Source organism: Dendrobates tinctorius, unplaced genomic scaffold (genome assembly GCF_039654945.1).
Source record: "Dendrobates tinctorius isolate UK_male_01 unplaced genomic scaffold, ASM3965494v1 ptg000011l, whole genome shotgun sequence".
NCBI classification, from domain to species: Eukaryota; Metazoa; Chordata; class Amphibia; order Anura; family Dendrobatidae; genus Dendrobates; species Dendrobates tinctorius.
In genome coordinates this window covers 84,262,139-84,280,585 of record NW_027361679.1, presented here as the reverse complement: position 1 = coordinate 84,280,585, position 18,447 = coordinate 84,262,139, and the positions used below count along the sequence as shown (strand labels likewise).

Here is an 18,447-nt window from a genome sequence, read left to right as displayed (position 1 = left end):
CCTGTTGAGGCCTGCTGGACCCTGCAGAAGTGTCCAGGGGCAACTTATCCAGAGCAGCTACTAGGGACTGAGACACCCTGGTGAGGTCTGCCACTGACTGTGATAGAGACGAGGCCCAGCCGGGCATGGGGGGTTCACTCTCGCCTGGGGCCCTAGAAGGCTCCTGGGCGGCGTCAGGTTGAATAGGATTGCTACAATCCAGGCAGAGGGAAGTGGACTGACCTGAGGGAAGTTTGCGATTGCAAGAAGAGCATGCAAAGAACGTGACTAGAGTGCAGGGGGGAGCCGCAGGGCGGTTACGGTCAGATTTGGAGTTAGACATAGTGAAACCTGAGGTAGTGCCGGAAGGTTGGGGGACAGGGTGCAGAGAAGGGTGTCAGCCTGCAGATGCAGAGCTACTCACGGTCCGGTGACCCCAGAGACGAAGGTATCCACCTCTCTGCAGATGCAGGACAGCGCGATAACCGGCTGGCAGGCCCAGGGAGCGATATCCGGCTGACGGGCGTCCGGCTGTGCAGCTGCAAAGATGGCGACCGCCTGAGATGAAACCGGGAAAAAAAAAAAAAACGCTCCCAGGGGAAGGAGGGCGGAGCTAAGCGCCTGCTGAATCCGGCGCCGCCCCTGGCCAGGAACAGGCTGATAAGGGCAGTGGGAGTGTCTGGAACGGGCGAGAGAGAAGCCCGCTTAGAAGAAAGGGGCGGGGGGCGTAGCCGCGACGATAGGGTAGGCCCGACAGAAGTCGGGGCCTAAATTAGTAACGGCGGCCGCCTGTCAGCCCGGGGTCGGCGCGGAGGTGCCGCAAAGTGAGCGCCGCCGCGCGAGGACCCTGAAATACTCGATCGGAGAGTCGGGACAGAAGAGGGCGGTGAAGGGGCTGGTGTACCGCGGAGATTGTCGCTGTAGGAGCAGGATGGCACAGGAGTTTGCAGTGCCACCGCATCCCTGCTCCAGGGAAGACGCTGCAAAAGTGCCCTCGGGGAGGAAAGCTGCAGGCCAAAGGGTCCCCATACTTACCCGTCCCAAGGAAAGTACCTGTACATGAGGAGTCTGCGTCTCAACCAACCGACAGGCTCTGGTAGGCGAGTGGGTGGGAGACTGGCGACGAGGACCCTCTGGATCGCTGACACATCTTCATGTTGGCGACCGCCCGGAAGGCTGCTGGTCCTGCTACGGAGAACTGTGAGGATACGGGGTGGCAGTACACGCCGTACTCACAGACTCCTCGTGGGAGTACAGATGTGACTGTTCACACTGTATCCCTCCGGGGAAACCTGAAAAGGAACGACACACATCGAGGTAGATATGGGTCTAATTAAAGACCCATGTCCACCTCCTACTGACACTAAGCTAAACTGAGGAATTCCCTGCCGGTCGGTGGGGTGTACACTGCGGAGGAGGAGCTAACCTTTTTTTGTGCATCGTGTCAGCCTCCTAGTGGCAGCAGCATACACCCATGGTCTCTGTGTCCCCCAATAAGGCGAACGAGAAAGTTTATTTTCTCCTCACAGCATTCGGCTACGTGCATTCGCCAGACAATTTATTAACGCTATTAAGCTGCAGATTAACCCCATATTGGCAGGTTGATAGAGATTTTTGCTGGTGACAGGTTCCATTTAACCATTTAACCCCCAGAGCTTTTTTCGGTTTTGCATTTTTGTTTTTTGCTCCCCTCCTTCCCAGAGCTATAACTTTTATTTTTCCGTCAATATGGCCATGTGAGGGCTTATTTTTTGCGGGACCGAGATGTACTTTTCAACAACACCATTGGTTTTACCATGTCTTGTACTTGGTTTATTTTTATCTAAGTGGTGAAAAAAAAAATTCCAAACTTTACAAAAAAAACAAAAAAAAACATTGTGCCATTTTCCGATACCCTTAATGTCTCCATGTTTCGTGTTCTTGGGTTGGGTGTGGGCTTATTTTTTATGCGCCGAGCTGACGTTTTTAATGATACCACTTTTGTGCGATACGATCTTTTGATCGCCTGTTATTGCATTTTAATGCATTGTCGCGGCAACCAAAAAACATAATTCTGGCGTTTTGAATTTTCTTCTTGCTACGCCGTTTAGCGATCAGGTTAATCCTTTTTTTTTATTGATAGATCGGGCGATTCTGAACTCGTAGATACCAAATGTTTGTATGTTTGATTTTATTTTTATTATTTTATTTTGAATGGGGCGTAAGGGGGGTGATTTGAACTTTTATATATTTTTTTTTTTTTTTACTTTTGCCATGCTTCAATAATCTCCATAGGAGGCTAGAAGCTGCCACAACTCGATTGGCTCAGCTACATAGAGGTGATGAGCAGTTCACCACTATGTAGCTGAATTACTGACTTGCTATGAGCACCGACCACTGGGTGGCGCTCCCAGCAATACGGCACTGACAACCATACAGGTCTCCAGGAGACCTCTGATTGTCATGCTGACACACCGGTGACCCGCGATCACATAACAGGGGTCACCGGTGTTCGTACTTCCGGTGCGCGTGCCGGAAGCGCCACTTAAATGCCGTTGTCAGCGTTTGACAGTGGCATCTAACTAGTTAATAGTCGCGGGTGGATCGAGATTCCACCCACGGCTATTGTGGGCACATGTCAGCTGTTCAAAACAGCTGACATGTCCCCGGAGCAATGTGGCCCACTGCTGGAGTCCACATCAAAGGGAGGGAGTCCGACATCGGCGTAATTATACGTCCGATGTCAGAAAGGGGTTAACATTGACATGTAGTTCTTAAGGGCTTAACAGCAGTTTTTTACTGACCATATATCACATCCTGTCGCTTGATGACCTCTTTCTTCTGCTTTTTGGCATAAGGCGGCTCTACGGCACTACTCCAAGACTCAAACTCAAATTCAACAGCATCACCTTCCAATTCAGTTCTCACGGAAGAATAAAAAGCATCTGCAACAAGGAGTAAATAACAGCCTGTCAAGTTACTTGTATTAAAAAGAAAAAAAGAAAAGGTTGTAAATTCAATGTTTAAAAGATGGATAACCTGATCCAGAGATAGAGACAATCTGACACTTGCAAAACCTTTAGTAACAGAGCAGAATACAATTTTTTTTTATTAGGTGTAGAATAGTATGTAATCATCTACTGAAGATGACATAGCAAATTGTGATCGACGAGGGGGGGGGGGGGGGGCAGGGACAAATCCTGCGCATGCTCCATGACAGCAGAGCTTATCACTTACCGGGAATTAAGGCCCCGTCACACACAGCGAGATAGTCCGCAAGCTCGTTGATTTTGTGACGCCACAGTGATATCGCTGTGTGACATGCATCAGCGACCCCCCCCCCCCCCCCCGCCGGGTATCGCTGGTGGCGCTCAACATCCTGGGCAATTTTGTGATTGTTGGTCTCCCGCTGGCCAGCACGCATCGCTGCGCATGACAGCGAGAGACCAACGATCAGCGACGCTGGGAGCTGGTTTCCAATGTAAACATAGGGTATCTAAGAGCCGCGCGGCTCTTACATACCCGCTGTTTACCTTGGATACCAGCTTGCTCGCTGGTCCTGATCGCTGGTGGGTCTGTCTATATGACAGCTCACCAGCGATCAGCTAACTATGTCCCAGCGATCCCATCCACGTCGGATCGTTGGTGGGATCGCTGGGACATTGATGCGTGTAACGGGGCCTTTAGACGCTGGGTAAATGGAACATTTGTGAATAAGGAAAACAAAGGCCTTTTAATATTCCCCCATTAAAAAATCCAAAATAAGTGCAGCACTTTTCCCCAACACTTACCTTCTACGAATACAGGCTCGGTGGTAGATGGAGCCAGTGAAACATTGTCATCTGTGAAGATCCTAGACTTTATAAAATTTGAGTCAAGTTCATCCATTTCTACAGCTGCTGAACTGTCAAACAAGAAAAAAAAAAAAAATACAGTAAGTTTAGTGCAGATCATCCACATACAGGAGTGTCCATCATGGGAGCAGATTATTATGGAGGTGGGCCACATCACATTTCCTTCTCTGATCCAGGTTTCTGCCACAATGAAGGAACCCATCATCTCATCAGAAGAGAGGCTGCTGTAAATGGCCATGGACACCAATCTTACCTTGTTCGACTAGCTGATGTCGCATGTATTTCCACTCTTGAATTTCCTCTATTAGTGACAGTCATTCCGAGCCCACGAGCCTGTGCATGAGTCCCATCGAGCCCCAAGATCGCAATGCGAGGGTGATCCTTGAAAGAAGCTGCAACAGAGGCAAAGACGGAGTTGGAATAGGAGTACCTGCCATCGGGCTGCCTGCCACGCTCTGCCTTTTGGCGCAGGGCAGAGAAAATGCGAAATGTCAAAAGCTCATTCTCCAAAACAAAGTTTCTGCAACATTTCCGTGGATATGTGCTGTACAGTGAAATTCTAGAGGGAAAAGACTTGCAGCCATGTCCCTTGTCTCTTTTCAGGCTGGCGTTGCCCATTTTGCTTCTCAGGCACTTCACCGCTAAATGATCCATGAATCTCAGGTTTTCTAGCTTTGTAACGTTCTCACGATGGTTCTAGAAACCCCTCCTGCAGCTTAGCTAACCGTTATTGACTAAGCTCGCATGGCTGGCAATCAAAGACAATTTCACCCACTGTTCAACAGCCAATTGTATCTATGAGACAAATGACTTCAGCTCTTCTCTGCGGCAAGTACAAACCGATAATCTGATTTGTAACCTGCACACGTGTAAAGCAGACTTCTGTATGTACCACCAACATGAGAGCCTGCTGGGAAGCAATAAAGCAGAGTGTATGCTGATATCCATACAAAACGCATCCAGAACTTCGCTTAGAACTACTAAATATTGGTAGAGTAACCGTTTCCTTCATAAATCACTGGTACATATGAAAATAAGAAACTTTATAATATACAGTGGTGTGAAAAAGTGTTTGCCTCTTCCGGATTTCCTATTCTTTTCCATGTGTGTCACACCTAAATGTTTCAGATCACCAGATTTAAATATTAGACAAAGATAACACAAGTAAATACAAAATCTGTTTGGTGATCTGAAACATTTAGGTGTGACAAACATGTAAAAAGAATAGGCAATCAGGAAGGGGCAAACACTATCTTATCAGAAAAATCTAATTCTCTCTCATTCTGGACTAATCATTCATTCTCAATCCACAGGTAAAATCAATGCACCACTCCACCCTTTTTTTTCTTATTGCACCACTAGAGTGATGCTTTAACGGCTCATACTCACTTGCTGAGTCTCACGCATGAAAATCTGGCGCTGCCGCCGGCACTCGGAAAGGAGCGTGCGGCTACGTGCATTTCTATGCCACCGTACGCTCCGGTCCCAGTGCCGGCGGCAGTATCAGGTTTTCATGCAAGAGACTCGCACGAGAATCGTGCGAGTCTCTCGCAGGTGAGTATGAGCCCTAAATGTAAGTCCCCTGCCCCCTGTCTGTTACTCACCTGTCTCCTTCATCGGTCTCAAGGCGAAAAGTGACCTGTCTGCAGCTCCAGGGTTTCATAGAGTTGTGCGGAGGTCACTTTTCAAAACAAGTCTATCAGAGACTGGTAAGATTTGCATTGAGAGCTTGTGACGCATCGTCTGACTTCTGGTCAGTCGGAAGCTGTTATCACAAGATGGTGCCCCAGGACCAGAACAGTGCTGAAAAACAGCAAAGGGGGCGGGTAACATTTAAAGCAACACTCCAGAGCTGAAAAAAATAAAAAATTATGGAGTGGTGCTTTCAGTCAAGACAGACTTTCCAATTATTAAGATAGGAGATGACAGTTGGTGCTTATAAAGTTCTATGGAGAACTGTAACTGTCCATTTTCATGCAGCAAAATGTGTGCCTCTGCTTCTAACTCCTCCCCCTCCATGGAATTTTAAAAACACCAACTGTCATTTCCGATTCTGGTAATGAGAAAGTCTGTCTTCACTGAATACAGATTTTACTCATGAATTGAAGAGATCAATCAAGGATGTGATAGAAACAGATTTCTCTAATACGATAAATTACAAAGTTTCACTTCATTCAAATCAGTCAAAAACACAGGGAAAACGCCTGTTTTTGCAGCTGAGTTTTTTTCTGCCAAGAGATGCAGAAATGCTGCAGAAATTTCTGCATCCATTTACTCAATGTGTGCACAAAGCCCAAGTAGTAAAGAGAAGCATGTCGGTACCTTGCTGATATGACACAGATGACACTTGGGTAGATGTTACAGGCTTGTGGGAACTGTCCTTCTGCAGAGGAAATAAAAGTTGTAATGGAGATTTTTCTTAAAACAACTTCTAAAAAAGGTAAAGTATAGCACTAGCAATGTTCACTGATTAATGTGTAATCATAATGCTGTACAGTGTAGGAAAGCAATATCCAGCAGGCTCCCGGTTAGCTTACCTATCTATATAGGTTGAGACTATTTATTTTACTCACCTATATAGCGTCATGATATTCCACAGCACTGTCCCCATTGGGGCTCACAATCTAAATTCTCTATCAGCATGTCTTAAAAGTGTGGGAAAAAACAGAACTACCAGAGAAAACTCACACAAATACTGAGAACGCACACTTAAGACTAAAAAAGAATTCATTGAGAAAACAAAAAAGGTTATAAATATTTTCGCAGAAATGTTTCTTCTGTAATACTGGACATGGCTTTACCACGTTATTTTTGTTTTCTCAGCAGTAGAAAGTGTTAAAGTTTTTAAAAATCATTAGATCCTCTCTTTATGAGGACTCCCAATTACCTGGGAAGATTTTTATGGTAACCACTAGATGGAGGCCGATTGCATCGGGAGGGCGGTAATGTCACGATGGGGGCAGGCTTTGCAGCGTTGAGAATCTCTCCCCCCATGTGCTCACCCACCTATCCACTCTCTCTTTCCCCATGTGCTGACTTCTCCGTCTGTGCTTTCTTCTTTGACCTGTCTACCCCATGTGCTAGCCCCCTTGTCTGCTCTCTCCTTCCTGTGCCGTGTTCTCCCTTCATGTGCTGTCCCGTTTGAGCCGTCTCCCCCCTGTCCTCCGTCTCTCTCACCCGTGCGCTTTTTATCTCCCCCTTCTGCGTCTTCTCCTCTCATGTCATCTCTTCTTTGACCTGTGTATCTCATGTGCTCGCCCCCGTCTGCTCCCTCTCTCTGCCACTGTGCTGTCTTCTTCCCTCATGTTTTCTCTCGCTTGAGCCGTCTCCCCACAGCTCCTGGGCAGGGGAGGAAGCAAAAGACAATACTGACATTACAGCAGGAGATCGCAGAGGATACATTTTGTGAGGTAAAATATTGTTTAAAAACAGTCAGTGAAATATTTTACCTCAAAAAATGAATCCTCTGTGATCCCTGCTGTAATGTCAGTATTGTCTTTTGCTTCCTCCCCTGCCCAGGAGATGTGGTATGCTCCGTATACAGTCAGACAATTTTTAAAATTAACTTTCGCTCACTGGAAAACCCCTTTAATGTGACTGGCTTCCTGTGCCACACGTCGCGCATCTGTGCCGGGATCAGCCGATTGATTCACTGCGCCAAATTCGCACAGGTGCAGTAAATCAGACCGCCGCCATCTTTGTGCAAACAGAAAGCGGCGGTCACATTTAAACTGTGCATGCGCTCCTCCTGTACTAAGATGGCGGCGGTCAGTGAATCATTCGGTTGATCCTGGCGGCGGCGTGTTCACGACGGTGTTCCGCTGGTTGTACCGTGCAAGAGGCTGCATACAGCGTATACAGTGTGTGTGTGTGTTGCGTACGTCATATACAGAGTGTGTGCGTCGGTGTTCTGCTGGTGGTACCACGCAAGAGGCTGGTACCACCAGCAGTTTCCATATTGAGACATCCATCACTTGGGTGTCCCAATATGGCGATCGGTGAACTTCCGCCGCTTGGAATTCTGGGATCCGGACACATCTGGACGGAACAGGATGTGAAGACATTACAATGTAAGTATATATTAGATATATGCACTTACAGGTCAGTGAAGACAAAGAGGACCAGTCACCAGGTCAAAAGTGAACAGTTCTTGCGCTTTTATTCCTGCTCCTCTACTGAATTTATTTTTGTTTAAATTCTACAACTGGATTGCTATTCATTTGGTGCTATTTGTTGTGGTCTTTAATGATCATTTTTAGGCGCGCAGGGTAATAATGCCCAGCAGCTCAAAGAAATGCCCCCCAGAGAATCCTATTAGCCATGCCCCCTTGGTAAAGACCATAAAAAGTAGCACTATATAAAAACTGCCCACCTCTCTGGAACCAGGCAGATTTACAAAGCAAATAATCTGAGGAGCAGCGGGAATGAAATAAGAGCAGAAATTGGCCACTATTGACCTGGTGAACAGGTCATCTTTAAAGGTAACTCCTTAAAGAACATGGTATTCATTACAAATGACAATAAAGAAAGCGGGGTATAGGAACTACGTTTATTGCATACTACATAAGATGTTGTGTGGCAATATACATAACCCAGTCCAGAAAATGCACAAAAAATTAGTCAAGCATAGCTATCTACCCATCAACCCGTGTCAGTTTTAATCACAGCAGGTTCCTACCTACCCATATAAATATAGGCCCAGCCCAGGAAAGGAATCAAATCAGGATAGGTTCCCAGCAAAGAAGATCACCTTGTCTTTGGCTGCTGAGTACACATGAATTGGTCAAATTATGTGCTAAGTATCTGCGTTTTTTCCTATTTTCTAGAGCAGTAATGCAATGCCAGGGCTTTGACTGACAGCTTAAAGCTGGAGGCTGCCGGGAGGAAAAAAGTTCATTTCCTCCTGATAGCCAAGCTTTGAGTGCGGCGTTCACACTGCTTTGGAAAGCTATTAACCTGCAGATTAACCCCACATCTGTAGGTTAATAGAAGATGTTGAGGTTCCCTTTAAACTATATCACCCAGAGTAGTGATGTCCAGGTAGTGTACATGGATTCATGATCTTGACGAGACTGCACCAATATTTTTCAGGTAAGGCTCCATTTACATCTGTATGGAGGTTCCATGAAGATGTAATTACGTTTGATAAAGAAATTGAACTTAGCACACAAGTAGCGCTGTTTTTCAGGGAAAATTACAAACACTGTTAGGGCACCCGATGGCAAAGGACCAGATAAGAAGTCAATAAGGTCTATTGAACGCCATTGGTCACATCCTGAATTCTGTTTTTCAGCGCCTAAGATAGGACATAAACAAAATCCGGACTTGCACAAAAGCAGAATTTTACCTGTAACAATCTAGTACCCTGCAAAATCTGAGCAGAGGGGCAATTACCTGGCACACTGCTCAAAGCAGTCGCCCATATTCTCACATCCGTTCAGCGAGCGTCAAAGCTAGACGTATTAATCTACATGCAACACAAATTTTTCACTGATGTTCATTCCCATCAATCAAGACTCGGGCAAAATCATATTTCATGGGAGAAGAATCATGTAATAGATGTCTGCAGCAAACATGCCCTAAACATCCTGCCCGTGTAACTCTCTGCCGCTGCTCATAGAATCGGTGATACAGCTCTGAAGATAAACTGTACCTTTGATTTGCTGCTGGTGCATTCAGGTAGTAGTGTCTTGCAGTTTTTATGGACATTTACAGTGCAATCTGTGAAAAAAAAGTTCACAAACTGGGAATTAAAATTGAACATTTGGCAAATGTGATAGGCAAAAAGTACATATAAAACAGAAAAGAAGTTAGTGGCCAATCAGCATCTGATAGGAGAAAGTCAGAATGGGTGTTAGTGGGAGCGTGCGAGTGTACGAGATGCTAATGTGACAAGCATGCTCCGGATTGCACAAGCGATAAAAGTCCAAGATTAAAAGGAATCCGAATATAAAAAGTACACAACCGCCCACCAAGCATTCAGAAGGGTAAAATATAATGAGTCATTGTTCATGGAAATGACAAGCAATGGATGGAAACAGTGCTTTTATTGAACGGCAATTCAATGCAAAGGACGCCAAGATGTAGATAAGATCAGATCTGAAGTCGGTTTACTTTAAAACACTGTGTGATGCAACATCAGGCAAGTCAGAAAAACACAGAAGCATACAGGTCATGGGTAAAAGTGTTGGCACCTTTGAGATTGATTCAGAAAATGAAGCATTTCTCCCAGAAAATTATTGCAGTTATACATGTTTTGTTATACACATTTATTTCTTTTATCAATATTGGAGCAAAAAAATAAACTGAAAAAAAAAAAATAAAAAAATTGTCCAAAACTTCACACAAAACTTCAAAAATGGGAGGACAAAATTGTTCACTTTTCCAAAAATGTGGTTTAACCATTTTGCTTCAACTTGTGATGCTTGTTCAAACACACCTGTGGCAAGTAACAGATGTGGGCAATATGAAAATCACACCTAAACCAGATAAAAGTGGAGAAGTTGACACCAATGTTTGCATTGTGTATGTGTGTGTGCGCCACACTAAGCATGGAGAACAGAAAGAGGAGAAGAGAACTGTCTGGGGACTTGAGATTCAAAATTGTTGAACAATATCAACAATCTTAAGGTTACAATTCCATCTCCAGAGATCTTGATGTTCCTTTGTCTGTGGTGCGCAACATAGCCAAGAAGTTTACAACCCATGGCACTGTAGCTAATTCTCCCTGGATGTTGATGGCAGAAAAAAACTGATGAAAGGTTGCAAAGCAGCCTCGAATCAGTTCCAAAGAAATTCAAACTGTCTTGCAGGCTCAAGGTGCATCAGTGTCAGTGCAAACTATCCATTGACAATTGAATGAAATAAAGCACTAAGGCAGGAGACTGAGGAGGACCCCAAACATAGTTCAAGAAGCATCCAGAAATGTATGGAAACAAAGCGCTGGAGAGTTCAGAAGGGACCAGGAATAAGTCTGGATCTAAATCCCTTTGAACTCCTGTGGAGAGATCATAAAATTGCTACGATGGCACCCTTCAAATATGAGACCTGGAGCAGTTTGCATAAGAAGAGTAGTCCAAAATTCCAGTTAAAAGGTGGAAGCTTGTTGATGGTTATAGGAAGCCATTGATTGTAGTTATTTATTCCAAAGGGTGTGTGTGCCAACAATTTTGCCCGGCCTGTTTTTGAGGTTGTGTGTGAAATGACCTTCAATTTGCCCATTTTTTTTAAAGTTTTTTTTTGTGTTGTTCCAATACACACAAAGAAAATAAACATGTGTATAACAAAACGTGTCATTGCACTAATAAATACTTCATTTTTTGGAACAATTTCAAGGCTGCCAACGCTTTCGGAATGACTTTATATCTAATGCTCAGTCATTATCCACACCTCTTAAGACATATTCTCATGTAGATCAGTGTCCTGCCATAGATATTAACAGCTCATTTACCTATAAGATTTCTCTGGAATAACACATCAGATTGCAGATATCAAGGTATCATTTTATTCAGCGTCCTACGACCTGCATATCCATATAGACGGCTTCGCTGGGTACATCCTACTGACAGATTTCCCTTATTGTACAGTGTGTAACCACTGCCGTCCCAATTAATTACCACGTTTACCTGTTTTTGAGTGTCTAATTTTTAGCATTTTGTGCCATATTCACCTTTCCATTTGACCCACCCCCTGTCCAAGCCCATTTTATGTGTGTTCACCTGTTTTTTCTTTTTCATATTTGCCATTGTGAGCAGGGTTTGAAGTCTATAGATGCTTTTACCTGATTTACCACTTTTCAAAAAGTCACTAAAACTGATGCAAACATACTCCAGCCCAATAGTTTTGTACATCAGATATATTGGTGCAACTTTTGAGCCATTTTTGGCATAACGGGTGACCTTTTAACACAACAAAGTCACAAAAAATAAAGACCATCTTTGACTTTGCTCAAAATTAATGAATCATGTACGCAATTTAGAAGACGTTTTTAGAAAATAAAACAGAAACAAATACCACAAGATAAAAAAAAGGAAACGTGATATATTAGCTAAATAGTTGTGTCACCATTACCACCATTAAGCCACATGCGCACGTGGGGTATTTGGTAGTTTTTTTTTACCTCAGTTTTACCTCAGTATTTGTAAGCCAAGACCAGGAGTGGGTGATAATACAGAAGTGGTGACGTGTTTCTATTAGACCATGTGCACACATTCAGTATTTGGTCGGTATTTTACCTCAGTATTTGTAGGCCAAAACCAGGAGTAGGTGATAAATACAGAAGTGGTGACGTGTTTCTATTAGACCATGTGCACACATTCAGTATTTAGTCAGTATTTTACCTCAGTATTTGTAAGCCAAGACCAGGACTGGGTGATAATACAGAAGTGGTGACGTGTTTCTATTAGACCATGTGCACACATTCAGTATTTGGTCGGTATTTTACCTCAGTATGTGTAGGCCAAGACCAGGAGTGGGTGATAAATACAGAAATGGTGACGTGTTTCTATTATACTTTTCCTCTGACTGTTCCTCTCCTGGTTTTGGCTTACAAATACTGAAGTAAAATACTCAATACTCCACATGTGCACATGGCCTTAAATGGTTTTTGTACGGTCTGATATCAGAAACTCCTAACATTGGAATAGTAGTCCTCACCGGACAGTTTATTCATATATTGTCAGGAGGAGTAATAACAGTAACAGGAGTGCTACAAGCAATGGCGCTCTGCAGATGCTATTTGAAAGTATACTGACAAGTCCTCTCTGGCATGGCTGCCCAACTGTAGAAAAATTGGGTACATTCTTTTGCATTCCATGAAGAGAAAGTGGTCGCACTCAACGGAAGGTGAAGAATCTGTTTATTGACATATCTGGTTACATGTCACAGTTGGGGGAGTGGTAGCACGAGTGCATAAAGGCTGACAACGGCCGTTTCGCGCTATTGCAGCGCTTCTATGGGACCCGTAGAAGCGCTGCAATAGCGCGAAACGGCCGTTGTCAGCCTTTATGCACTCGTGCTACCACTCCCCCGACTGTGACGTGTAACCAGATATGTCAATAAACAGATTCTTCACCTTCCGTTGAGTGCGACCACTTTCTCTTCATGGATTCCAAGATTTGAGTACTACAAGGTCAAGCACCCGGGAGTCCAAGCTGTTTGGTTTTCTGCCTGCCGCACACCATTGGTCCCATCATGGTAACAGCGGTGCCGTCCGCTCTTTTTTCTTACATTCTTTTGTATATTTTGATAGGCTATAACATTGGTATTTATCCAATTATCCATCACGATTAGTGATGAGTGAACGTGTTGGGATAAGTTATCTGAGCATGTTTGAGTCCCTGCAGCTCCATGTATCGCGGCTGTTCGACAGGTGCAACACATGCAGGGATTGCCTGTTTGTTAGGGAGTCCCTGCATGTGTTGCGGGAGTCTAAAAGCCGCAGGGACTCAAACATATTTTTCAAGCACGCCGAAGACCCACTGTTAGCATACGCGCGTGCTTGGATAACATCTAATCAGAGCACTTTCGCTCATCACTAATCGCAATCCATTTTTTTATGGATCAGATATCTGGGGTGGTTCTCCGCCTTAAGAGGCATGAGATTTACCTGAGGGACCTTTCATGGTAAAACCCTGTGGTTGTGAAAGGGTTGCTGACAAAGCTGCAGCTATCCGTGCCCGCTAACCGGGCGCAGCTTGCTAATGCTTGCCTGAAGTCCCTGCTGCTCTAGGCATCGATCACAAAGTCACACGGTGGAGACATATTGATCTGAGCAATATGGGACCCTGCTGGCTGACCTGCATTTTCCTCCTCCACTTATAGAAGACCTAATTAGCGGTAAACAAAGTTCACATTTGAAACAGCAATTTCCTCCTGCCGATCCAAGAAAGTTTACAAAATTAAGCATTTCCCGCACCTTATATAACTGTATGCTTACCCAGAATGGGGTTGTGTAAGCTTGATAAGGGAACAGTTGCAATGAAGGTCAGCTTTTCTTCCATTTAAATGCTCATAAAAGTGGCCTCAAGGTTTTAGATGACTGTAAGCCCCTGTTCATGACAAGAATATGCATGACAGATGCCTGCCACACATGGATCTCCAAATTTGCTGTGATGGATTTGTAGGTCTGGGAAATCCTTGGCAACACATTAAAAATGTGGTGCACCTAGGCATATTAAGGCTCATTGTAGGAGCTGTAGTGTGGAGCCAAGGGAGGGATTGGGTCCAGTCCTGGGAGGTCAGGGAAGTATTTCTAAAAGTAAGCCACAGCGCTCACCATGTTGATCTATAACATGCACACAGATCAGAGAAAGGGGGCACATAAGAGCAGGCCAGCCGTGAATATTCCCACATCCCTCAGGGGAATTCTAATGTAGCTCCAATGTTACACCTAAGCCCTTGGTGCCATCCATTTACCAAAAATAAAACAATATAAAAGATTAATAAACTAATGGATAAAAAAAAAACATAGTAACATAGTTATTAAGGTTGAAGGAAGACTTTAAGTCCATCTAGTTCAACCCATATCAGGGTGGATAAAAATCAATGCTTTTTTAAAAAAAAAAATAATAAAAAAAAAAAAATAAAAAAATCGGATTTTTTTTATTTAAATCGGATTTTTTTCAATAAACTGCTTTTTGAGGAAAATATTTTACCATCCAAAGGTTCTTCCATCATGAGATAAAGCGGAGTTGTTTAACTCAGTAGAATAAAGGCTGTATATGTGTAACATTCACAATGCCATGCTCTTCCAGAGGTTTCTGTAGGATTAGTGGGCAGTTTCTCTCCTATATTATCACAGACGCTCGCTTTACTTACGCAGTTCTCAAAACTGAATTTGACTCCGCAGAGGTCCCAGCCTCTTCTTCACGGCAAAAATGTTACAACATGAACAGAGTTGAGAAAAAGACCTTAATCCTATTGTTCTACAAACCTATGAATACAGAATCAACCCCTTCAGTGCCAAGTCCAAGAAGTTAGACAATATGTTTCTGATTGTTTGGAGTGGAATAGATCTGCACAACACAAGAAGAATGTGAATCCAATTCTGAGGAGGAGGAAGGGCAAGCAGACAAGAAAATGAAAGTGAAACTTTGAGCACAATACTGCAGCATAGCCACAGACAGACAAGTCTGGATCTGTTTGTGTGTACGATCTGAGGTTTATTACATTCTTTCCTTATAATGGCAGCAGGCCGTAAAAGAGACTCAGTTTGGGAATATTTTAATGAAGCTCCTTCGCCTATAGGTAAGGCAGGCATGCGTGCAAAATGCAAACGATGCAACAAAGAGATGCAAGGCCTGGTGGCGCGAATGAGGCAACATCATGAGAAGTGCGGTGATGAAGATGACCAAAGAAACACTTCTGAACAGGCAGGATCTTCAGGTTGGTAAACATTTTTATTGAATCCTATTTCTAAAGACTGAACTGTCATGTGTGAGAAAAATTATATTTCTTATTATTACTGCATGTTACTGTCATTTGGTACAGTTATGAAGAAAAACAAATATTCCTTTTGGGGCAGGGGCAGTGATGTGTTGTGTACAATAAGCAGAAATTGTATAAACAATAAAATAACAGCATTGACTTTTTTTGTTTAGGGGAATTCATGGATTCTGGAAACTATCCACCTCCAAGATCACCATCATCCTGTTCTACAGTTTCAGAGTTATCCATCCAGGATAGTGCTTCATTAGCAGCAGCAGCAGCATCATCATCAGACACCCACAGCCACATGTCACCATCACCCAAAAGGAAGAAAAAACCTTTACCTCCTGGAACCACCATAGATAGGTTTGTGATAAGAACTAGCAGATTAGAAAAAGAGTTGATTGATGAAAAAATTGCCCAGTTTATTTATGCAACGAACTCTTCTTTCCTTCTGACTGAGAACCCACATTTCATTAATATGGTTCAGTCACTGAGACCAGGATACAGTCCACCCAGCAGAGCTGATGTTGCAGGGAAACTGCTGGATCAAGTGTATGACAGAGAAATGGAGCAATGTGCAACAGCTCTGGAGGGTAAAATTGTTAACCTAAGTATTGATGGGTGGAGTAATGTCCACAATGATCCTATTGTATGTGCTTGTATAACAACAGAAGAAGGTAAAGTCTTCCTTGCACAAACAACTGATACGTCAGGAAATGCACACACAGCAGAATACTTACAAGAAGTGGCAGTAAAAGCTATAACGACATGTGAACAAAAATTCAAATGTCTAGTACGCAGTTTGGTCACTGACAATGCTGCAAACGTATCCAAGATGAGAAGAGATTTAGAAGAGCAGGGAGGGAATACAAAGCTGCTAATAACATATGGTTGCAGTGCTCATTTGCTGCACCTCTTAGCCAAAAACTTAAGTGTTCCAGAAATAAAGGCTAATGTTGTTGAAATTGCTAAATACTTCCGTAATCATTTTGCTGCAGCAGCTCTGAAAAGGATGGGTGAAACCAAGCTAACGCTCCCACAAGATGTTAGATGGAACTCTGTGGTGGACTGTTTTGAGCAGTATATCAAAAACTGGCCTATTCTGATGACACTTTGTGAAGAAAATCGAGATAAAATAGATGGCACTGTCACGGCCAAAATCCTCAACATTGGGCTTAAGAGAAATGTTGAACATATGCTGAGCTTCCTTAAACCCATCTCTCAAGCTTTAAACAAAATACAGAAAAATAGCTGTTTTATTGCGGATGCTGTTGAAATTTGGAAGGAACTGAGTGAACACTTAAAAACAGAACTACACATGGACAGAATTAAATTACAAGCAGTAAGCAAACGAATGGGACAATCACTGACTCCAGCTCATTTTTTGGCAAATATTGTCAATATCCAATATCAGGGGCAAAACCTAAGTGCTGAGGAAGAGGAGTTAGCTATGACATGGGTATCCAGCAATCATCCATCTTTAATGCCAACTATAATAAACTTCAGAGCTAAGGGGGAACCATTCAAGAAATATATGTTTGCTGAAGATATTTTAAGGAAGGTCACACCAGTAAACTGGTGGAAGTCACTTAAGCGCTTGGATTTAGAGACTGTTCAAGTAATGATTTCACTTTTAACAGCAGTAGCTTCTTCTGCAGGCGTTGAAAGAATATTCTCTTCCTTTGGACTCATTCATTCTAAATTGAGAAATCGGTTGGGACCCAATAAAGCAGGAAAGCTTGTTTTTCTTTACCAGATTATGAATAGGAACAAAGAGGAAGATGATGATGATGAAGATGACGACAAGTGAGCTACAGAGGACAGCAGGGACAGTAGTATTTAAGTTTTTCATGTGTCGGCTGGGCTGACAGTCTAAGTTTCTTAAAATATATATATATTTTGTTTAGCCAAATTAGTTAACAAACATGGATGTTTGTTTAAGCAAATAACTTATGCTGTAATGTTGTTATTGTTTCAGTTGAATAAATCTACTTAAATTGTTATTAAGGTCAGGATTATTTTTCTCCTTCCTAAGTACAAACAGAACAGTGGTGTCCAAATATGAATGATTAACCCATTAAACTGGGGAGAAAAAAGTAATATAAAAAGTGATTCAAAAAATCTTCATCTACTTGCATGTTAAAGTAGCAAGAACTAGTTTAGGTAGAAACTTTGATTTAAATCACTGATTTAAATTAAGCCTTACTGACTAGTGATTTAAATCGTGATTTAAATCAGTTAGATTTAAATCAAATCCACCCTGACCCATATCCTATCCTAACTTGCCCTAACATGTTGATCCAGAGGAAGGCAAAAAAAACCCCATGTGGCAAACAGTAAGCTTCACATTGGGGAAAAAAATTCCTTCCTGAATCCACATACGGCAATCAGACTAGCTCCCTGGATCAAAGCAATATTAAGGAAACTAGTGTATATACCCTGTAATATTATACTTTTCAAGAAAGGCATCCAGTCCCTTCTTAAATTTTATTAGGGAATCACTCATTACAACATCATATGGCAGAGAGTTCCATAGTCTCACTGCTCTTACAGTAAAGAATCCGCGTCTGTGAGTATGCTTAAACCTTCTTTCCTCCAGACGTAGAGGATGCCCCCTTGTCCCCGTCACAGGTCTAAGAGTAAAAAGATCATTAGAAAGGTCTTTGTACTGTCCCTGCATATATTCATACATTGTAATAAGATCACCCCCTAAGCCTTCGATTCTCCAAACTAAATAACCCCAAGTGTAATAACCTGTCTTGGTATTGCAGACCCCCTAGTTCCCTAATAACCTTGGTCGCTCTTCTCTGCACCCGCTCCGGTTCAGCTATGTCTTTCTTATACACCGGAGACCAGAACTGTACACAGTATTCTAAGTGCGGTCGCACTAGTGACTTATATAGAGGTAAAATTATGTTCTCCTCATGAGCACCTATGCCTCTTTTAATGCATCCCATTATTTTATTTGCCTTTGCAGCAGCTGCTTGACACTGGCCACTAAATGTGAGTTTGTCGTCCACCCATACACCCAGGTCTTTTTCTGTGACAGTTTTGCCCAGTGTTTTACAATTAAGCACATAATTGTTCGTTCTACCCAAGTGCATGACCTTACATTTATCCCCATTAAAGCTCATTTGCCGTTTATCAGCCCAAGCTTCTAGTTTACATAAATCCTCCTGTAACATAAAATTGTCCTCCTCTGTAT

At 43.1% G+C, this 18,447-nt stretch overlaps 1 protein-coding gene across 3 annotated transcripts in view; it reads right to left on the bottom strand.

The window, feature by feature from the left end:
- ARHGEF18 (Rho/Rac guanine nucleotide exchange factor 18) overlaps nt 1–18,447 on the bottom strand; it is a 194,077-nt gene that overhangs the window by 69,632 nt on the left and 105,998 nt on the right. For all 3 annotated transcript variants that reach the window (XM_073544082.1, XM_073544064.1, XM_073544073.1), the window contains 5 exons: nt 9,466–9,533; nt 6,135–6,195; nt 4,066–4,204; nt 3,750–3,862; nt 2,763–2,903 (listed from right to left, as the gene is read on the bottom strand). In XM_073544082.1, coding sequence (XP_073400183.1) covers nt 2,763–2,903; nt 3,750–3,862; nt 4,066–4,204; nt 6,135–6,195; nt 9,466–9,533 — 522 coding nt within the window. The remainder of the gene's footprint in view (nt 1–2,762; nt 2,904–3,749; nt 3,863–4,065; nt 4,205–6,134; nt 6,196–9,465; nt 9,534–18,447) is intronic.